This window comes from Corvus moneduloides, chromosome 7 (genome assembly GCF_009650955.1).
Source record: "Corvus moneduloides isolate bCorMon1 chromosome 7, bCorMon1.pri, whole genome shotgun sequence".
NCBI classification, from domain to species: domain Eukaryota; kingdom Metazoa; phylum Chordata; class Aves; order Passeriformes; family Corvidae; genus Corvus; species Corvus moneduloides.
Window position 1 is genome coordinate 13,394,980 of NC_045482.1, and position 21,891 is coordinate 13,416,870.

General features: G+C 47.6%; 1 protein-coding gene across 6 annotated transcripts in view; it reads right to left on the reverse strand.

Moving 5' to 3' along the window:
• Nucleotides 1–21,891, reverse strand: part of NRP2 (neuropilin 2) — an 89,751-nt gene that overhangs the window by 23,324 nt on the left and 44,536 nt on the right. For all 6 annotated transcript variants that reach the window (XM_032114590.1, XM_032114587.1, XM_032114591.1 and 3 more), the window contains exons 8-14: nucleotides 20,501–20,645; nucleotides 19,850–20,199; nucleotides 18,567–18,711; nucleotides 14,752–14,868; nucleotides 12,050–12,202; nucleotides 2,302–2,564; nucleotides 116–212 (exon numbers count right to left, since the gene is read on the reverse strand). In XM_032114590.1, coding sequence (XP_031970481.1) covers nucleotides 116–212; nucleotides 2,302–2,564; nucleotides 12,050–12,202; nucleotides 14,752–14,868; nucleotides 18,567–18,711; nucleotides 19,850–20,199; nucleotides 20,501–20,645 — 1,270 coding nt within the window. The remainder of the gene's footprint in view (nucleotides 1–115; nucleotides 213–2,301; nucleotides 2,565–12,049; nucleotides 12,203–14,751; nucleotides 14,869–18,566; nucleotides 18,712–19,849; nucleotides 20,200–20,500; nucleotides 20,646–21,891) is intronic.

Sequence of the window (21,891 nt, forward strand, 5' to 3'; positions counted from 1 at the left end):
GGAACTCCTGGTAACTCAGCCAGGGGAGAGGTGCCCCACTGACGGCTTGCAAGCCAAGGCTCTCCAGCCTGAGCTGCCCCTCCCTCCCTGCCCCACGGCGGGATGCAGCACGTACCCATGCAGTTCTCCAGCGGGATGTCGGTGCCTAGCCGGATGTCATCCAGGGCCAGCTCTCCTGAGTGGCCATTGCGGATAAATCCCTCAAACACGATCTGTGGGAAATGGGACAGAAATGTCAGTGCTAAGCTGGGAAGCAGAGAGTGGCTGCTGCTCCCGAGGGAGAGGGTGGGAAATTGCTCCTGGCTTTCCCTGCAGACCTGTGGCTCACCTGAGACTAGTCCTGCTTCCTTGCCCTGCCTCTGCCACCCCTTTCCCAGGGAAAGCTGCTGTGCAGGGACAGGTTAAACAGAGAGATTTTTGCCTGCCTTGGCAGCACTTGGCTTGCAATTTGTTCAATTAAATGCCTCTCATAAGGAATAAAGACTCAGTGAACGCCCCCTAGTCCCTGCACAAATGGTGCAAGTGGCGTAACTGAGTTACTGCAGCAGCAGCTTTGGCCCATGGTATTAATTGAGCTATGATGAGAAAAAGGAAGGGAAGGACACAAAATGCACAGCTACATTAACTGTAAAGTGCTGTTCCTATCAACATTACATAAGAAGTATTGAAATGTCAGGAGAAGGGTCAGCTTATTCCTACTTAATCACAAGCAAAATATTTTTACAAAACTAAGTAGAGTCGTTAGCCCTAAGAACTGGTGAGTGGAGACACTTGCAATATTTACATAATGACGCCATTATTCAGCTAATGCTGGTATATTCACGTTTAGCGCACAAAGTAGTCAGCCAGTGCCCATCATTCTTATCTGTAGGCATATTGTTTTCTGGTATTTTATTAAAAAGCCAAACCAGTACGAGCAAACTAGTCAGGCAGCTCCAGTGCAAGGCTTTTGCTTTATATCCCCCTGCCTACTCTCAAGGCATTGGAATAAGCTGCCAAGGAAATGGTGGAATCACCATCCCTGGAAGTGTTCAAAAGGCATGTGGACGTGGTGCTTGTGAATAAGGTTTAGTGCTGCACATGCTGATGCTGGGTTAATGATGGGACTTGATGATCCTGGTGATCTTTTCCAACCCTAGTTATACTAGGATTCTAAGGGTCCAAATAATTTCCTAGGGCTATGTACTTCACAACTCCCCTCTCCCCATATTAGGTGCCTCCTTTCTTCTAGGGTGCCTGGGATCCATGCCTGCCTGCAGAGAAACCTCTCTGAAGGGCTGGGCATCTGACTGCACAGGCAATGGAATATCTGGGCTGTGGGTCCCAAGCTCAGGCCCTCAACCTGTGTGGGAGGCAGCAGTTCGGAGGGGTCAGTGGCCTGACAGCAGGGTCATGGTCAGGGCTGGGAGCTGGCTGGAGCAAGGGTCCCCACCAGCACCATGAAAGTGCTGCCTCAAGCCTGCAAGTGCATATTTCCTTCTGCCCTGGAGGGTGCTGGATGCTGTGCTGACGCTCATTAACAAGTGACAACAGTAGCCCTGTCTCCCTGGCAAATGGCACGCTGCCCAGAAGGGCTCACCATGCCAAACACACTCCTGGAAGCAGCAGCCTCTCCACGGGGTCCTGGTACAGCTGTGCCAGAGGGGCTCAGGTGGCTGTGGCAAGGCAGCACAGTTCTCTTCCTCCCTTCAGCTCATCCCTTCTCTTCCACTGATCTCCTGATGGTGGGACAGGGCCTTGATCCCACAGCATTACACCCAGCCCTCTGACCTAGGCTAAGATATGAGAGAAGAGGATTCACGAACGAGCCCGCATTCCCTCTTCCTTCTCCTATGTTAACACTTGCAGCTGAGGCTGGAGGATGGCTGTTTGCTGCCTACCCTTAAGAGCTGGCTGTGCTCCTTTCCCAGCTTCCCACTTCTCCTGGCTGCTGGGTTTGCTCCCTGGAGCTGCACATCTGGTCAGACTATCTGACGACCTTCAGTTGTAGGGGAAAAAATGCACAAAACAAAATGAAAAAAAAAAAGGAGAAAAAAAGAAAAAGGGAGAACGGGAGAATATTTGCAAAATGGGAGATCTGAGGAATATGAAAGGCAACAGGCTGAACAAAGGCCCAAGTCTGTGCAAAAGACAGGCACTCTCAGAATAACAAACAGTGTAGCTTAGTTACTATGGTAACTTGAGAAACACAATGAAAACAGCCACATTCCCTAATGATGAATGGGCCCGGGCTCTGAAACACTGAAATCAAGATGCTGGAGAAGTCTGCCTGGTCCAGCACACCTTCTGCAAGCATCTTACCCGGTACTCTGTGTCGTAGCTTGGCAAAATGATGCGGCCTTCCCTCCACTCCTCCCCTTGGTCCTCCGTGATGACCCACAGTGCCTTGTGCTCCTGGCTGGCTTCCCGCCAGACCCGCAGCATCACCCCATTGCTGCCCCATGCCTGGTATTGGAAAACCATGCAGACAGCACTCTGGGGCAGGTAGATGGTGGGGCTGATGAGCCGGGCTCGCTGGCCTTCCCGCCTTCCACTGCTTTGCAGTTGCAGGTAATTCTTGACATCTGTTCAGAGAGGAAAACACCATTCTATTATTTTTCTGCAGTTGCTGGCAACAAGTGTCTCACCTCCTGGCAAGTGGCTTTGGCAGTGCTGCATGGCAGTGCAGGTCCATGCCTGCAAAAGTGGGGTCTCACACTGGCACCCTTTGTGTGCTCATCCAGCTGTGCCACTGCTGCCCCCTGTGCAGCCAGGCAGGGCATCAAGTCGCACACTTCCCTCACCAGCTACCACCCTCTCCCTTGGTAGGAGACCAACAGCAGAAAGTGGTTAAGAAAAAGACTGACATAATTAGAAAAAGTTAAAAAGCTGGAGCAAGTTATTGTCAGAGGAAGTGATACCACGATAATTGCATTGGCGGGGGGTATGTGTGTTTATTCTACTGGGAGCTTCCTCAGTGAACAAGCCTGAGGTGGATTTTTCTAAATGCCAGTGCTGAAAACTCGTTTTGAGGCTACACATAACAAAATGAAACTCTGGCTCTCAGTTTTTCTGTAATGCAGCAAAACAGTCTCTAAAGCACAGCACAGAGGAAGGACATGGACCCAATGAGTGAATCATGCATAGGTGACAACTGGATGGTTGCAAACTTGAACGTAGCTGAAATACATACAACAGAGTATTCACTTGCTCTAATATTACATTTAAATTGTGCCACACTTTTTGTCAGTCCTCAGGGAGGAGAGATTTGATACACTTGATATCCTAGGAGAAGTTCAAGGCTGAGGCTGGAACAGGAGATATTTGATCTGAATACCAATAGTAGCAAAAGCCCATGGATACAAATCGCCAGGCACACCTGACTTTATATGGAATCAGTGGTTTCCAGCCCTCTCTGATGAAAAGCTTCCTCAAGGAGTTTCTCATTTGTAGCTTAGATTTCTGAAGTCCCTTAGCACAGACTGAAAGACAGGCGTGTAGCTGAAGTGATCCTTACCTGCCCCCCATGGTGACCAATGTCAGGACAGAGTCCCTTGGGTTTCTCCAGCTGCAGAGCTGCAGTGCAAGGTGACCCAGACAGGCCTACTACAGATATTGCTGGATTTTGCATTTTGCTCAACAGAAGGATGCACATACTTGCTCTTGCTGGACAGTGGGCAAGTGCCACTGGTGCTTCATGCCAGCATGTGCCAGCCCAGGCACGGGAGGGTTATCTCTGCCCCAGAACTGAAGGGTTTGTCACTTCTTTCCCTCACATCTTAGCCTGTGGCACCTGGTGGGCCAAGCTCTGAGCAGCAGCTTGTCCCTGCCTGCCCTGCTCCTGCTGAGGCCTCAGTGCCCATAGCAATGGCAAGAACAGCGTCTGTACTCAGAATGTCTGCAAAGTGCGCTCAAAACACCTCCAAAACTTAAACCAGAGAGACCTGAACTTGGAATCCATGAACAACAGGTCCCACTGGAAAACAGCAGCTGACCTCACTGGTGCTCAGCAGTCAGGTGACATCACAGCCCTAGGGAGATCTATCAATGGCGCTGGCCCTGCTGCAAGATTGTCAGTGCCAGAGAGCAGAAACCAACCACTGTGAGCTACACAGCTTTCTAAAATAAATTTAGGACAAGATAACAGGAATATTTGCCATCATCCTACTCCTAGCATGTATGATCAAAGTACTTCAAAAGCATATTCATTCCTATGAACTTTCACTGATTTTGCTGTGTGAAGGACAAATCTGTTCCCGACTGGCCACATAAAGAAAGAGCAACATTTTTAGCAATATTTTCCAACACCTCTGAAATGTCCCTGGGCCACTTGGCACTTTATGCTAACAAACAGTAGCAGAAAAAGAAGATGAAAGTGTGTTTGCCCACTCCTGCTTGAGTGAATCACTTGAAAAAGTACCATGCCGTTTTCTAATGGAGGAGTGTTCTTGTGATTTACCTCGGAGTGGTAGTAGTGGAGGAGGAGATGTGGGAGATAAACAAGTGGAGGGATTAAAAAAAGGACAAACTGTACTCCATGCCTAAGGAGTGATAAGGCATAATAAGTCATCAAGGTCTCCTGAATTAAAATCCTCTTTTTGTAATTCACTACAAGCCTCTTCAAATAAAAAAGCAGCAACAAGAAAAGAACAGCAACAGCAAACAAGGGAGCAAATCAGACTGGAGTCATACACTTATCTCACAGCTGAAATAGTCTCACAGGCAAATCTTTAATAAAAGCACTAGCCAGACTCAAGAATGATCAAATCCAGATCCTCAAAGTTCAGGACCAGCCTTGGTGCCAGTATCTAAGCAGCCTGATTGAGCGCAGAGTTTTGAGCCATCCTTGGACCCAGCCAAAGCCCACAGCTGATCAGAGGGGACTATTCTAATTGCAGCTGGACACCTCCCGTTATCCATACCCTGGGAGCCAGTGGTATCCACCATGGCTGCCTTGCCACTTCAGCAGAACAGCCTGTGTGCTTCTGAGTCACATCCCTCCTGCCAGGGTTGACACTGACCTTCTGTTTCTTCCCATTCCTATCAGATTGTGAAATCAAAGAAACTCCTAAACTGCAGCCAAAACTAATGCTCCCCTCAGCAACACAGGATCTTTCAGAGCCTTGGGAGCCCTCCATCTCCTGTGCTCCCTGCCCAATTCTTGCTGGAGCTGACAGCGTTCTCCAGGACCTGCTGTCAGTCCTAAGGGCTGCAAGGAGGCTCAGTGTTTGGGAGGTGAATCGAGTTGCTCCCCTGTAAGTAGCAATGGGTTTGGGCACCATGTGCTCTTGCTCCCAGTACCAGTACCAGTTTCTGGAGTGGAAAGCCAAGCGCAGGCAGGCATGAATTTCTATGTCATTTGAAGGTGAAATGGCTGGATCACTCTAATGGCTAGTTGGACCTTTGGAAAAGCCCTACAAATTTGCTGAGACTGACTGAATAAGGGCACTGTGGAGCTAATTGTTGGAACAGCATGTGGAAGCCCGGTGGTTCCAGTAGTCACTCTGTTTGATACAGTAAATGGAAGCCTTTGGCACAGAAAGCATCTGAAAGGCTGATTTCCCCTGTTACAACACTTGAAGGGAGCTTTGCAACGATGAGCTGATCAATTCTTCCAGGATCAGAAATGCATTTTAATCTCTTTCCCAGAACTTTACTTTGCAGTCTCTATTCCAGCTAACACGACAGCTACATCCCCCACAGAACTGGCACTGGTAGTTCAAAGCACTGGCTCAAAAAAGGCAGGACAAACCCACTCAGGCATTTTACCTCTGTTTTGCAACTGATGGTATGGCATAAATCTCATGGAAGATTTATGGGATCATCTGGATGTAAGGGAGCCAGTAATGTGAACATGGAACCACCCCAGCCAGACGGTGGCAGAGCCCCTCGTGTGTGCATGGCAGTGAGTCCTGGATAAATCACCAGCTGGGCTCTGCAAACCAACCATCTGGGCAACGCGGTTTCCTCTTGGCACACCTGTCCCCTCCTGCTAGGAAGCCATCTGAGAGGACATTAGGGGCAGTGGGGGATGAAGCCTCACAGTTTGGGTCAGGCTGCGAGCACAAGCCACAGCAGCCACCCCCTCTGCAAAGTCAGCCTGCCTATGCTTGGGTCCTGCACATCTCACCCCGTCTCTCAAGAAAAGCACCTTCCCTCATGGATCTCAGCAGCCCATCTGGAGATGTTCCAGGAAAACATGTTGGGCAGCATATACACAAGCAATTATTGAGATTTCAGATTCCCTCTGCATTTCCCCCTCGTTGGATATTGTTGAGTTACAGCTGCTGCTCCTATGGAGGAACCACATGAATTGCCTTCACTTCCATCCCTCCAAAGGTCGCTGCACTCTCCTTCATTGCCGAGCTTGATTCATGGTGTGCTTTAGTTGGCAGCACTGCAGCCCAGTGGCAGCCACCTCTGGTCTGTCAAGTCCCATAGGTGACCACACTACTCTGGGCACTGTTCTGCTGCCTGCACAGCCCAAATGCCACCCCAGCCACACTGTGTCATGGCCAAGGGGACATCCCAGTGAGGCATGATCCTGCTGTTCCTCTGGGGCATGTGAGGTGGAAGCTGCATCAGCTCTAGCTATTCCTGGGGAGCAGATCAGCTCAGATGCCCTCGTGACTGCAGGGTGGTCTGGTAGCAAGGGAATGGCATCTGCATGAATATGCAGATTGAAATTGGATAGTTATAATATTTTTAATTTTTTTGACAAATCATGCAAATTCACCTCAAAAGGCTGTTATTGTAATTTCATGACAGGCCTCTCCTCAATGACAGACTTTCATTTAGGATGGGAAGTCAATCCTCCATAAAACTAATATTTATATTAACTAGATCACTGCATCTACTGGAAAATCCCCTCAATTTTGATTATGTGTGTTAATTAGCCTGCCAAGTCCTTGCCATTACAGTCTCTAAATCAGCCTGCCAAAAGGCATAAAATCCCACACTTACCCAGAACCAAGCTCTCAGCCTGCTCTCCAGAGCCTTTCTAATGGACCTGCCATTACATCCTCTCAGTTAAGCCTCATGCCCTCAACAGCACTGAGCAACTGTGAGTCCTACTACCTCCCCCAGGGAGTGCAGGGAGGGCACAGTGTCCCTGACAAATAAAATACCAATTAGAGCCTGACATTTATGCTAAGTGAGCTGTCGGCCACCAAAACTTGTCCTTTGGCAGCGTGGCAGGCACCCTGCCTGCCCCTGTGTGAAAGGTGTGCACAGCCCCACCAGCCCAGCGTCTGTGCCTGCACAGGCTGCACGCTGCTGCTCGCACCTGCACGCGCTCCCTTTCCCCTGTCCTGCTCTGTGGCTCACTGCTGCGAAGCCATGGAGTGGTGCACACGCTAAGGTTTGAGAGACAGTGTCTTGCTTTGCAGAGAACATTCCAACCTGCATTTTTAAGCAGGAATGTCACTGGTGTTTGGGTCCAAAAAGTGACTGAGGCAAGCAGTGAGCCCCAGAGAAATGGTTTCTTCTCCTCTGTCTCCAGCCCAGCCCAAGTAAGTGGAGGCTTTGCTGGAACAGACCATGGCCATACCTCTTTCTCTCGTGAAAGACAATCTGGGCGCATGGACAGCCAGAGCTTGGCCCTATCCTGCAGCCAGGGAACTCACACAGCCCAGCTGACACTCAGGAAACCTCTTGTGATCAGGGTGCTGGGGTGTCCCAGCTCTGCCATGCTGTGGGCAGCCAAGGCACGAAGGACTTTTTAGCATTTGCTGTCCTCACTGTGCAAATGAGAGTCAGGAGAGACACGTACAGCTTTGCTGAGAGGCAATCTGCACCACACATGAGGGGAGCAAAGAGAGACAGAGATGGATATGTGGTCTCCTTCCTACAGTGTGCAGCTGCTCACTCATTGCACAGAAATGCTTGACTTTCATACCACCCCACATGTAAAACTCCTTCCTACTTCAAAGGACACAGGATTGACCCTTGAGGTCAAAGTGTGTCCCCAAGGTACAAGCCCTGAGACTCTCATGAGAGTAAGTGCAGACTCACTTCAGTCCAACCCTGCTCTGTTAACACCATGAAAACCTTTCTGCTGGTTTGGACACAGTAGAATCAAGGCCTTCAGGCAGCAGTTCTCATGGATTGCAGGAAAAATATAAAACTTTCCCTTTAAAGATCCCATGGGAAAAACACAGGAATGGTAAGGGGTCACCATCAACTTAAAAACAGCTTAACATTTGTTTCTCTTAAAAAATAAGCTCTTATGAAACTTCAGAGCACTATAAACACTCCTCTGCTGAAAACACTTTGAAACAAATAAACCTTTGCCTGCAGTGCCCGCAACCCACATGAGCAGCATTCCTGACCCTCAAAGCCAGCAAGGCTGTGGCCCACAAGAGAAGATCTCAGTGGGTTTTTGCAGCCCAGCCCAAGAGCTGTGTGGTCAGGAGAGCTGCAAGGTTAAAAGTGCTTCCTTTTCTGTGTGCATGTACAGTTGCCAACATCCGAACAACACAGGGTTCACGATGCTGCCAGGGCTCTGACCCTGACACTGCGTTCATCCGAAGGAGAAGCAATACATGGTAAAGCTGCAGATCCCACAGTGCTCTTCTAGAACCACAGGGTATTTACTTAGGCACTGCAAGAAAAGGGAAGGGGGGGAAATGGGCAAAACACGGAGATTCCAGCTCTACAGTACTGGCTTATTAGTGTAGAATCACTGAGAGCAATACAATCACACTGACCAGCTAAGGATACAACCCAGGATCTTTAGAACCTTCAGGATCAAGAACCTAGCGAAACTCAGATGGTGAAAAGTTGAGGTGCCCAAGTTATCAACCTAGATTTATTTTCAGGTCTTAAGACCTTTATCGTGACAACAATGGCATGCTGCCATTGCATGCAGCAGGAGGGAAGATGAAATCTCATTGAAACCTGAACTTGTTGCTCCTTGAAGCTTGCTAGGTGCAGCTAAGGGGAATCTTTCTACAGATGGGAAGCATCTGAAAGTCCATAGAGGGAAAAATCCTGGCAATCTTTTGTGGGGCATGGAAAAGGGAGCCAGTGGTATTTTCCAGGCTTCCAAAGGGCAGGTAGCTGTTGGAACCACGCTGGGCTTCTGCTGAGCTGGGCAGTTTGGGCCCACTTTCACCAATGAGGTCCCCAGACATGTAATGGGAGCCTGCAGGAGAAGACGTGGAGTTAATCCATGGTGTGAAGAGCCCAAGGAACACAGGGCTAAAAAAAGAAATGCAGAGCTGCCTGAAAGAGTATCTTGGAAATAAAAATAGTGGAATGAGAGCAGTGGGTGTCTTGTCAGTCTTGAGAAGTTCTCAGTGCCAAAGACAAGGAGGAATTGCATGCAGCGCATAAAATGAAATTGGGAGATATCTGAGGAATTCAGGCCTGTCTCTCAGCAGACTTTTCTAATCAAGTGCCTCACAGAGGATATTTCACCATGGTCATTTCTTTTTCCCTCTCTCTTATGCAGACTGAGCCAGGGCTCCTCCTTTCATTATTATTTTTTCCTTTTCAATATTAATTTTTGTTTTGCCATTTTCAAAAGAAGTAGAAACACATTCCACATAGCCCTTAAAGGCACAGCACGCTTCCTTGCTACTGTGGAGCAACTATGGCCTCTAGCCTGGGCCAGCACCTTTAAATCAGACTCAGTTGGGCTCCAGCAGCCTTGAGTTCCCCTTAGCTTTTGCCCTGCCTCTAACCAAGCACAGCTGCTCTCCTTCACCCAACTGCTCACCCCAGGGTGGGGAATTCATGAGCAAAGACCACCCTGAACAACAGCTTTTCATTCCTTGCTCCCTGGAGTCTGAGCGTGAATTTTCTAAGTAGAAACAAAGTGCTGGAGGGAGCACCAGGGAAGGGCAGGGGAAGAATGGGGGAGTGTGAACCAAACAATGCTTTGATTCTGTCCCACCAAGGAGCTGGCATTGCCTCTTTTTTATGTTTCTCCAGTTGCCTATAAAAGCTGTGTGGGGAGGAAAAAAGCAAATAGTTGCTTCCTTTTGTGTCATGTCTTCCTAATTTCTAAGATCAGGACCAAAGTGAGGCATGGCAGTGACGCCTTTGTATTCTGACTCCTCTGCATCCCTGTGCTGTGGGGGCAAGTCAGGGGATGCCCACAGATGTCAGGATGGCCCACACCCTTGCCTGAGCCAGCCAGGAGGCAGATCCATGGCAGTGCCAATGCTGATCCCTTAGCATGCGCTGGTGTTTGCTGCTGGCTTCCCCCACTGCTATGGGTAAGTCACTTCAGTCCCCTGGAGCCACCACCTCCTCCTCTTCCCCTGCCCACACAGACCATGGCTTGTGGGGCAGTGCTGGAGTGCCTGCCTGCACCACATCAGTGCTTCAGTGCCTGACTCTGCACAGCACCCTAAGGGAGAGCTCTTTACACTGGCACAAAAACAGACCACTGAACTCAGTAGGATGACATTCCCCAGCCCTAGCAATGAAACTGTGCAATTCATAACTGAGAAAAAGGAGGAAGAGCAGAAGAAGGGTAAAAACCAGGACTGTGTACTGAGCTGTCTGAGGCAGCACCAGTCTCTCCTGGGCTACAACAGGATCTTCTAAGAAGCTATGGCCAACTAATTGTAGGGAGACTCAGGGGAGAGGAAATGAAATGAAAAATTGAGTCTGAGTTATAAAAATAAGTAATTTTTATCCTACTTGCAGGAGACTTATATTAATTAAACATTATTACAGTGAATGAGATGGGGAGGGTTATTAAGTCTGGGGCTGGTGTAAGTGTTCTCTCCTGTTGCCTGAGGCTCCACTGAGCTCCAGATATTAATCTTCTAAAGCACTCAAATGCTGAAGAGATAAACACTTGAAATATGAAAATATTTTTTTCCATAGCAGACACTGTGTCCCTATGTCATGCCAAAGAATTTTTCAGATGTCCATATGGGCTGCACTTACAGCATTACCGTGTCTCTTAGAAAAAAGCTTAAGCACCTCAGGAGATGAAGAGAGAAGTGATGTGTGCATTTGTGTGGGGGTGATTTGTGTGTGGAGATGTAGCAGATTCTCCTCTTCCCATATGTTTCTGGAATACATATTTTCCTCTTTAGCACTGCCTACCAGGTGTTGGCTGCATGGCTTTCCAACTGGCTGGCAGCACTGCCAATCTGGCCAGTGACTCTGCCAGGTGGCTAACAGGTTCGCCTGAATGTTTGCATTCTGAGACGCAACCTTGCCGAGGGGAGGGCGAGGAGGAGCCCACATCATGCACAGCTCCCTGGAATCACCAGGCATCAGGGCAGAGCCCAGGACAGGTAAGATCAGCCAGCTCGCCTGCAGGAGCCTTGACTTTCACGAGCAATGACTGAGAGTGAAGAGGTGCTACGGTGACAGTCTACTGCTATAAGGAAATTGGCAAATGTTCTTCATGCCAACCGTGCCACAAAGTCAGTGAGGGATAAGGAAAGCACACTAGTCCTGGCGTAAGTTCCAAGATGTGAAGCTGAAGAACTTGGTCTATCAACCACATTGCCAGAGGCAGGCTCCCTTGCAACCCATGCCAGCACATCTCAGTGAGGTCCTCCATAAATTAGGCTATGTCACAGTCATGCAAATCTTCTGCTTCTAAAGCACAAAGAGAAAAAGAGCAAAAGTCAAACAGCTAGAAGCTGGCATTTTCAGCATTCTTAGGGCTTAGCTCATCCTTCACTTGGAGGAGACTGAAATCCAGCCTCTGCAAGCTCAGAGCAGTTGAAGACTATAGGCAATCTGAGTAACATATGAGAGAGGAAGAAATGCATTCTGGGGAAAAATCACTGGATCCTACAGAGGACGTTTGGATCAGGATGTGGAACAAAGCCTGGGCTAGCCTTCACAGTCCCATGGGGTTCAAAGCCCAGTGTCTGATTCAAGGCTGTCTCAAGAGGACAGTTAGTGCCAGCAGTCACAGTCCTATAAATAAGTCATGAACCGTACAGTAAAGCATCTGAAAGTTTCCATAAAAGAAGTTCAGCTCTGCACAGCCCTCACAACTCATGATAGCTGCGTAATAATCATTCATACTGTTCACATGGAGAAAGCCCCATCAGCTCTCTCTTCCCTGCTTTGGTATTAATCATCTTACCAGGCACAGTGTCAGGGCTTGGTTCAGAGTTGCCAATCCAGGTGCCTGTAGGCTGAAAAGACCACGTATAACCAGTTGCCAAGTCGTGTGACCAACCACAAAGGTCTTCAGGAAGATCAAAGTTGCAGTTGAAGTTTGCAGGGAGTTGGAAATCTTATAAAAAGAAATAGAAGCAAAATGAAGTCAGATTAAAAAATGACTTACCCACGAAGGGTTGCTATTAAAAAACAACCCCAAACTAAAATAGCTGGCAAGCCATCAAAACTGAAGAAAGCATGAATCTCACTCACACTGATGCTTTTAACCTATCTCACATTTCCTCAGCTCCAAGGATCAGCCTTAAGTTCTGCATCATCAAAATGTTCACACCACGTCCTGTGGCTAATCCACCAAACTAAGCAAATACAAAAGCAAGAACCAAATGCTTCCAGACGCTAATCAGCACCTTCTCTTCCTCTCCTAGAGTGGTCAATATTAAATGCCTTTTTAAATGTCAGGGAAGAGTCCTTCCTGAGTGCCCCATGCTCAGCAGTTCCTGCCTGGCTCCAGAAGGAGAATCTCAAGTGCTCCAGAAACCCAGCTCCTGAGTGACAGACCTAGCCACTTGCACCAGACGGGAGCTGTCTGTCATCCTGGAGAGCTGTCACTCACTGCTTCCTACCTTCTCGTGGAAATGTTACCAGGGAAAACATGGGGCCACCATGAGCTCAAGCTTTGGATTCTGAGTGAAAGGAGCCAGCCTCTATTTTTAGCTCTGCTATGGACTCACCACATGGTGAGTCCTTTAACTTTGGGCGAGTCCTTTAACTTTTCATCTTGAAACAGGAGCAGAGTTAATTCCCCTGTGACAACAGCTTTGAAAGCTCTGGAGAGCTTTCCTGCAGAGACAGGGCTGTGGGCAGGCAGGCACATGCCAGGGGCTGCATGTGGCAGTGAGGCAGCTGCTGGCTCCTTCAGTTGAGGGAATCAGTCACATGGCATAGAGGCTGCAGAAATGGTCTGAATCCGTACCAAGCACTCAGCGGACATGCACGTCTGAGCCTAATTATAGGCCAGGATTTTCCTGAGCAAAGAGGAAGTTTTAAATCACAGTGCCCACAAAGTGAGCGATAGCCAGAAGGAGGTGAGTGACTCAAGTGATAGGCATCAGGGGAACTTCACTGTGAGGGGCAGAGGGCTTTTTTTACATGCTCCCACTCCAAAATAAAACAATGCAGATCATGGATCCTTTTATTCCAATCTAATCTCGTACCCTGGAGAGCAGCATTGTTTCTGCTTGGCTGTCATAAATCTGATTGTCCAGAGAAACACACTCATTGTTTTATGGAGTATGAGAATGAAAATTGTTGCTAAATCTAAGGGAAGCTGACAGGGAGGCTGGTTCCACGCTCCACAGCATACTCTGCTTGCTCTCTTGCCCTGGATTGCACCCAGGAATCATGTTGTTGCAGAGACCGTTACTGGCCTAAATTTCCTCTCAGCAGTTTCCCAAGTGCCTCAATGGTTGTAGGGTTGCATAGGCTTATCACTAAGGCAAAGCAATAAGAATCAGGCCCTTTGAGCCACTTCTGCAACTTACACTTCTAGAGCTAAAGTACAGCAGGATCCCCATGGGAGGTGTGAAAAAGCCAATTAATGTTCTTATTTTAATTTATTTATTTTAAAACCCATTAATTTTTTATCTGGGACTGAAAGCTGAGGTGACAGAAGTCCTAGGAGCTATCTCAGAGGATAATTTTTCCTTGTGAGATTCTTGTTGAAGTCCTTGTGTAAATGCTCCAGTGCTGAGGCCCAGGCTCTGCTGTCACACCCAGGGGAATGCATTTCCTGTACACTGCACTGTACAACTAACCTTGCACAGCTCTGTCAAGCCCTCTCCTCTTCATCTGGACATTTCACAAGCTTTAGATGCTCACATCCCCCTTGCAAGAAGCAGAAGAATATGATGTCTGCTTTTACAGATAGGGATTTGAGGCAGAGAAGATTAGCCCTCCCCCAGCACTGGCTCTTAAGAAGCACAGCATGAGGTTTAAACTAACATTCAGCTTCTTCCATAGTCAGAAGAAGTAGGCAAGTGCTACAGATACCAAACATTTAGTGTACTTCTGACAGCCTGGGTGGGTGAAATCCTGCGTGGAATTAGCATTCCCCTCTCTCTACTGCCCGCACAAGGAGCTCATACTGTCCTCTAATTTTAAGCTGCTGATATTAGGGAAGATGATCCTTGAGCAGATGAGTGTTCAGGACATCAGTCTTCCACATACGTTGTGATTTACTTTCACAGTTGTGACTTCTGCAAAAGGACCCCTACATACCAGGCAGTCTGAATCACCTTCTGAGTTTATGACATCCAGCCAAGGGGGTCTGGAATGGAGGTGGTTCTAAACAGGGCACTAAATGAGTTTCTTCAGGTCATGTAAGGAAGCTGGGAGAGCAGCTCTTCATGTCTTGTACCCTAGGGACCGAATTAGTTGCTATCTCTCGCTCTTCCATCCTTCCTTGATAGAACTTATCAGATCTTGGCAGATTTGTTTATGGGTTGGTTTTGTTTTTTTTTTTAATCCTGGCCTATCACTAATAATATTACTCTAAGCTTTCCAGGAATCAGCCCTATGTATTGAAGCTAATGGGAAGATAAGAGTATTTTCCTAGCTCTTAACCCATCAGTTACTGAGATAAAGATGTGCTGCTCTGATACATACCCTCCTCTTCTCCACAGCTATCACCACAGTCGGTTGCTTCTGCATCAGTTGGGTATGGAGTGGTGGTCTCTTCACTCTTCAAAGTGGGCACCAGTGTCTCTGCAGTGGGCTTGACATCTGAAAAAAATGGAGTAGAGAAGCTGTTTGCAACAGACAGTACAAGAAGCCCAGGTAGAAGAAACAAAACAAAAAATCTTTTTCTCATGTTGTTATAATGGCAGGAAGAGATAGAACAAGTATGCCATGAGATTTCCACGTGCTGCAAATGTCAGCATGGTTTGAACTTCAAGTGAACTGTCTTTCCATATGGGAGTTCTATGAATTTGGAATTCCCACTGAACAAGCCTCTTCTCTAGACACACACACTACTTTTTCTCTTAATTTTTTAATCTACAATCCACACTGGTGTTGGCAATCCACTTAGCTGTCATTACTGGATAAGTGAGATCACAGGCAGAACATCTTTTTCTTTCATAAAGGCATATGACACGTTAAAAAAACACAGACAACATTCCCACCAATTGTGCCAATTTATAAAACAAGTCACTCAAACCCACAAATGATGTAACCACAAACGGACCCAGAGGATCCCCTAGTGAGCTCTGGCTCACTGCAGAAAGCATCTGGTTTCACACTCCAGGCTCCTGACTACGCTTTCAAAGGGTCTCTGTCCAATTTCCCTTTCTCTAACGTGGCCCATGTGTAACAACCTCCAAGCAGGTGTCAGGGGAAATTTAAGCAAGAAAGGGAAGGATATTAAGATCAACAGTAAATGACATTAGGTTCCAGCAAACTCTCTTTTTATAGGTGCATTAAGTGGAGTACAGCAGACTTGATTCTTTCCACTTTTAAAAAGAGGCAGCTTTGCTCAGTTATGTGTGATTGTGTTTCTTTGTCGGCACCCTTCAGGATATCATTTAATAAACCCAGAAGCAGGAGGAAATGCCTAAATACATTGAATATTTTCCATAGGCTCCTTTATGCCCTTTTATTTTCCTGTTATTAAACATGTTGTACATAAACTCTCAGGGTTTTTTTAACTTTTTTTTTTTTCCAGTGGCTGTCTTTTGTTCAGGATAAAATACCAAATAACCCCAAAGTCTTTTAATTTGTAAGTTCAAATTTGTTACAACCCCATAAAACTCCAAATGCAACCAAGAAGCAAATTGCAAGCAGCCAGGCACAGAAAAATGTCATAAAAAAAGAAAAGAAAAAAAAGCAGCAGGTGAAAGCAACATATCAAAAGCTGGAACTTATTTAGAGCTGGTACATTTTTTTAGGTTGTTGTTCCTGTATATCAAGATTTATAGCTGAAATGTGACAATGTGGAAGGACCTTGAAAGCCAAGTCCCATATGGGACACAGATGCTGAGCGGATGTAAATCAACAGTGTTGCATTGCCCTGGACAAGCCGCAGAAATATATCTTGAAAAATCAGTTACCATGGCAGAGCCGCAACACGATGGTTACAAGAGATAATGAAAATAACAGGCAGGACAGCGTCATGTGTGAAATGGAAAGTGAAAAAGAGAGGTCTTGCTTGCTCGCTTTCACACTCCCTCCCTGGCCCTGCGAGTGTCTGTTCGACTGGTGGTAACTGCTAATCAAAATGCAAAGTCACTGAGCAATTGAAACCAGATGTTTGGAACTTCAAAGGAGAGAAACCCAGCTGCAAGTGAACATTCATCATTCTCCACTCTTCAGAGGAAAAATTTTGGCAGGTCTTTGAAAGAAGCCAATTGCTGACTGTCTGCTTCCCAAACTGCCAGCTAGTTTGTGAGCCCAGTTATGGCTGTTACCTGTTTAACTCAGTAATTAAGATGCTTGTTGCTGATAAGAAATAGAAACACCTGGGCAGGGTGCACATGGGCTTAGACCCTTACTTGAAAATACTTTTAATCATCTTGTTTTAATCCATTTCCTAATCTTGTTCCCAAGTAAGTGTAATTGCCTGGGTTCTTGTAACCACTTTTGTAACACGCCTGGGTCCTCCCAGCAAAGGAGGGCTCTGTCTTGGCATCGTCAAGGCCTGTTGCATGTAGCCAGCCTGGATTACGCATGCAGATAATGCTGTGGGCTATCTCTGCTCCCCAGGTTGCAACAGGGATATAAATGCTTTTTATAACGTGGTGAATCCACAAGATTACAAGCCCTGCTCTGATTACAAAGCTGAATGCCTGTAGATTAATAAAGCTACGGATATTTATGACCTGGCAGTTGAGTTTTAAATGTTACAATGTGCAAATTATTACCCAGACTGGGAAATGACCATAAAGCACCTCGCCTGCAAAAAACATGTGCTGTTGCTACTGATATTGAATGATGATGCATGGACACACATCTAAAAGAAAATTTGGGCCAAAAATAGCACAAGAAGTTAAGGACGACAAACCCCTCCTATTCTCTAAGTTGGAGTGCAGTGGAAGGGCTGGCATGCACATGGCTGGAGGTCCTGTGTGACTGCCTCCCTTTATGGCAGTGGTGTAGTACTGTGATGCACCATCCAGCAATGGGCTGCAGAGATCTGGCAGCTGGAGACTCCTGGGAGCTGCAGGAAGCAGCAATGTGGGAGCTGCCTGACCACTTCTGCACAAAGCCTCAGCTCCTGCTTCTTGCACCTGCTTCTCCTACAACATCCTAAAATGTCATAAGACTTAAATTAAGATCTAATCTGATTTAAAGTTTAGATAATTTACAATGGATTGCCAGTCCAGGGGGATATTTACCACTGACTTCAAAAGTGAAAAATTATCATTATTAATAGTGTGTACATGTGTTGTGTGATTTGCTGTTAAGTGTTTGCCATGCATCTTGCAGCACATCACAGGAGGAAATGCTAGTAAAGACTTCACGAGAGGGTAAAAAAAGCTCTGTGTCTTTCAAGCTTCCTAGAATGGGAATTCTTATAAGAAAATGCCTTCTACAGATGTGTTTATAAAATGGAAATCATACCTCTTTATCACTGACATCTGGACTCCAGATTCATATGTAAGCAGATTATTAAAAAATAAAAGATTAAAAAAGAGGACAACTAGCCGCTGGCACTGCAAAGTTAGCATCAGACCCAATGACCCTTTGGGTGCATTTTTTGCTTTTGGGGATGAAACTATGGAGAAATCAATCACCACTGAACCTCAGAGGGTCAGAGGCACAACCTCTACTGATCCCAGTGAGTGTGTGAAGTCAGTTTTCATCTCTGTATTAAAAACAATGGTGGCTGAAAGGCATACCACGTGTAAAAAACAGGTGGGCAAAAGTGAACAAATTTCCTGGGTCTTAGGGATGTTTGTCGAGATGTTGTAGAGTTAGCTCCCCAACCTTGTCTGCAAAAAGGTTTCCACACTGGGTTCAGTGAGAGAGGGACTGTTGTTTTTACAGCAAAGCCTTGCTGTAGCAGCTCAGGATATGAAGTATTGATCACTGCACTTCTGCTTCTCCTACTTTTTGTCTTACTATTTGGACTAAAAAGCCCAAATGTTCTCTAACATAAGACTGTGAAAGCCTGCACAATGTCCAGATAAAAGATCTGAAAGGGTGTGAAGAGAGTTGAGGACAAATTCTGGAGCTCTACGTGAAAGCTTGGATTGGAGTCCAAACATTGTTGCTGCATCCTGCATCGAGGCCAGTTCTTTTCAAGGTGGAAATACAAAGGTGGTGCCAAGCCACCCTACAAGTCCTGCCTTCATGGCTGCAGTCTCCCTGCCACAGCATGGCCAAAGTAGGACAGCAGGAATAACCTTAAGTTTGCACCTTGCTTGTTTAGTGCCCGGCCTGGCCCCAGAGCAGCCAGTGGGCAGAGGTGTAGGGGTTCCTACCTGTCCAGTCACAGCCCAGCACCTCCAGGCGCATTCCTATTCCCGCTGGGGACCACCTCTCTGGGTGCACTCGGATGTACTGGGCAGGAACAGGGTCAAACCTCCGAACTTCAGGGATGTCATAGTGGATGTTGCCTTCAAAAAGCTACAGAGAGAAAAAGAGAGAGAGAAAAGGCAAGACATGTGTGCATTTCACATGCTTTCAGCCAGACTTGATATTTTGGGTCCGGCAGAATGCAGCCATACTTTGAAACAGTTTAGCTGTCAGACTCCAGGCCATTGAGCCCAGCTGAGCAGAAATTGGGCTGTTCCTTCTCAGTTTTAAGAGGACCAACCAGGTTGTTTCTAAGAAACTTGCACAATCTGTCCTGGCCTCTGCTGAGAATCCAAGCTATGCAGGGGAAGCCTGGGGAATATCCACTAACTTCAAATAGAAACGAGATCAGATTTTTCCTTTGGTAAATAAAGAAGCTACTGCATGTTCTAGGATAGTGTAAGTGCTTGGTTTTCCTCAGTCCAAGTACTGCTGCTTTGCAGCTTACGTGCACGAACTAAAGTCTGTGGGGAATAAACAGAGGGCTATAGATAGCATCAGCACTCATTTGAAGATCAGGAAAAATTAAAACTTACCCAAATTTTAAGCAGAGGAGTTTGCATAAAAACAGAACAGTCAGTAGCAGAGAATTTATTTATTCCTCATGCCCCCAGTCACTCCCATACCACTAAGCAGAAAGATTATGGGGAACTCCAATGATAAGGAAAAAATATGGGGAATTTCAGGGTGTCATGGGTTAGCAAGCATAGCTCCGGATAGCAAACCACTACACAGGGTCACACCAGTGTGGCAAAGGGACTTCAGATATAGAAAATTTCCTAAAGAGAAGTCGTGATTTGTTTTCCTCTTTCGGAGGCGCACACCACAACAGCCACACCTTTGCCCTTAATGTATGTAATTAGTTTGTGTAAAACATAATTGAACACACCATCTTTTGGACTCTGACCTGCAGAAGCTGGGAGAAACAGCCGGTGATGTCCACATCCCCACACCTGGTCCACAACAGAAAATGAAGATAAATTGACATCCCTGGGGAAAGGTGGCACCTACGGCCTCTAGTACAGATTTGGAGCAGCACTATGGTACACAGCTTGGGATTTCATGGTGACAACCCCAAGCTCCCAAGGTCACTATGGGCATGGACAGCCAATTTCCCAAGACCCCGTCAGGCAGATTGAAGCTAGTCAGAAACATATCCTGTTTTGCAGCTGCTCCAGGTAGTGCCTACCTTGGCTTGCATTGTTTTGGGGTCCTGGATGAAGTCCCAGTCCTTTCCATTCATGCTGTAGGCCACCTTAAACTTCTTCACAAAGGAACGGGACTCGGTGGTGGTCACACTGTCCCCTCCACGAGCCCCCTGAATAATGACGCCTTTGATGTTCTTCGGGACGCCAAGGTCCACCTGCAGCCACTCCTCCCCAGGCTGGGCTTGGGGGACACGAGGAAACCAGCCCAAGCGGCTGCTCACCAGGCGGGCCATGCTGGGAGACCAGTCATAGCCTCTGATGGAAGAGGCGGAGATCTGTGAGTCAGGAATGAGGCCAGAAAGCATTCCGAGCAAGTTGGAGCAGGGTGAATCTGCAGGGGAGGAAAGAGCATGAACAGTCAGGGTAGTTGAAGGGAAGTGCTCCTGGTTCTCTTCACAGCTTTAAACTCTGGACACTAAACCAACAGCAGCACTGGGCATTTCCCCCTCCCTCCAGGACCTGGACTCCTGTCCCTCCAAGCACATCCCTTGTGATGGATGTCTCCATGCTGCTCACAGCGTCACCATTCCCACCCCAAGCAGCCATGATAGTGGCAAGGGACAGCACTCCAGAGCAGGCTGTTAGAGGGACAGAGAGCAGCGCTGAAGCCAAGGGGAGAAGGGGACCCTCACCAGTGATGCGGCAGCCGTACAGCTCCAGCCTCAGGGCGATGCCGTTGTGCCAGGTCTGGGGACGGATGCGCACGAAGCGTGTGAGCACTGGGCTGTGGATCTTGTTGAGAACAACCTCTGTGGCATCCTCATTGGCCTGAAATGTCTGCAAGGGAAGGGAGGCACAAATGTACATTTGCACACACTGTTACATCCTCACCTGATAAGCAGTCAAAATAATCTCAGCAGGGAAAACCAAGGAAAGGCTTTCTGATCAGGGCCAGCCTCCAACCCAGGCAAGCACCAGGGACCAGCAGGGAGATGTGAGCCACTGTCAGGACAGCATGGTGGATGGACCCACCTATCAGCCAGGAGAGCCAGGAGCTTTCTGCCTGACTGCCTCTCACAGCACTTTGAGGCACCTCAAACTATCAGGCCTCAGCTGCTTCGAGCTGCCAAACCTAGATGTGCTCCAGCACAAATGGGCAGATGCTCCCAAACAGGCTGATGTCCTGATGCATCCTTGCACTGAGCTCCACTGGCAAACATCATGTGGAAGCAGTGGTGTGAGCAGGAAGGATGCACCTCTGCCTGGGGTGACAAGCTGCTGCCTCAGCCAGCCCCTGCCTTTGCCTCTCCCATGCACATGCAACCTGCCACATGGAGACAGCTCTTTGGGAGTTTATGATCCCACATGGTATGAAAAGGCTGCTGCCTTACCAGATGGCCATAATCAATAACTACCAGATGGATGTTAGATCCACCTCTTCTGCCCATTTTCAAAATAGGCTGGACAAGGACTGGATACATGTGTTTCCATTTTAGGCTGCAAAGCCACAGTGGGAAAGAGGAAATACCCAATGGGAGGGTAATTTTCAACCCTTTCTCTGCCACAGCATAAAGCACTAGAGCTCACTGACCAAGGCTGCAGGCATTGCCTGCTTTCCCTCCAAGCATGCAGGCACTTCAGGACAGGGCTAGACTATCCTCCCATCTCAGCCTGGAACCACATCCACACTGAGATGGCTGGCTGGGTTCTTCTACAAGCTCCTACCATGTATACATGTACTAAGCACAAGAGTTCCCACTAAGTTTGTCTCAGGAAAGCAGGAGAGTGTAATCTCTGGCACCAGTCTCCTGTGGGAGGCAGGAGTCAAACAATTCAGGACAGAAGAAGGGGTGAGGCGGTATCCTGGCTCCTTGCCTTGAATAGCAGCTAGAAAGCATTTTATAAGCCTCCCATGGCTCTAGGGCTGCAGATGGCACATGTTACTGCTCTTCTCCCAGGATCCTGCACGCCAGGGTGTGCAGAGGGTGTTTACAGGGCTGTTCACAGCATCCCAGCTAGCTTTGGGCTGCCTCTGCACACCACCATCCAATTCTTCAGGGCAGGGAGCAGCCACCCCACAGAG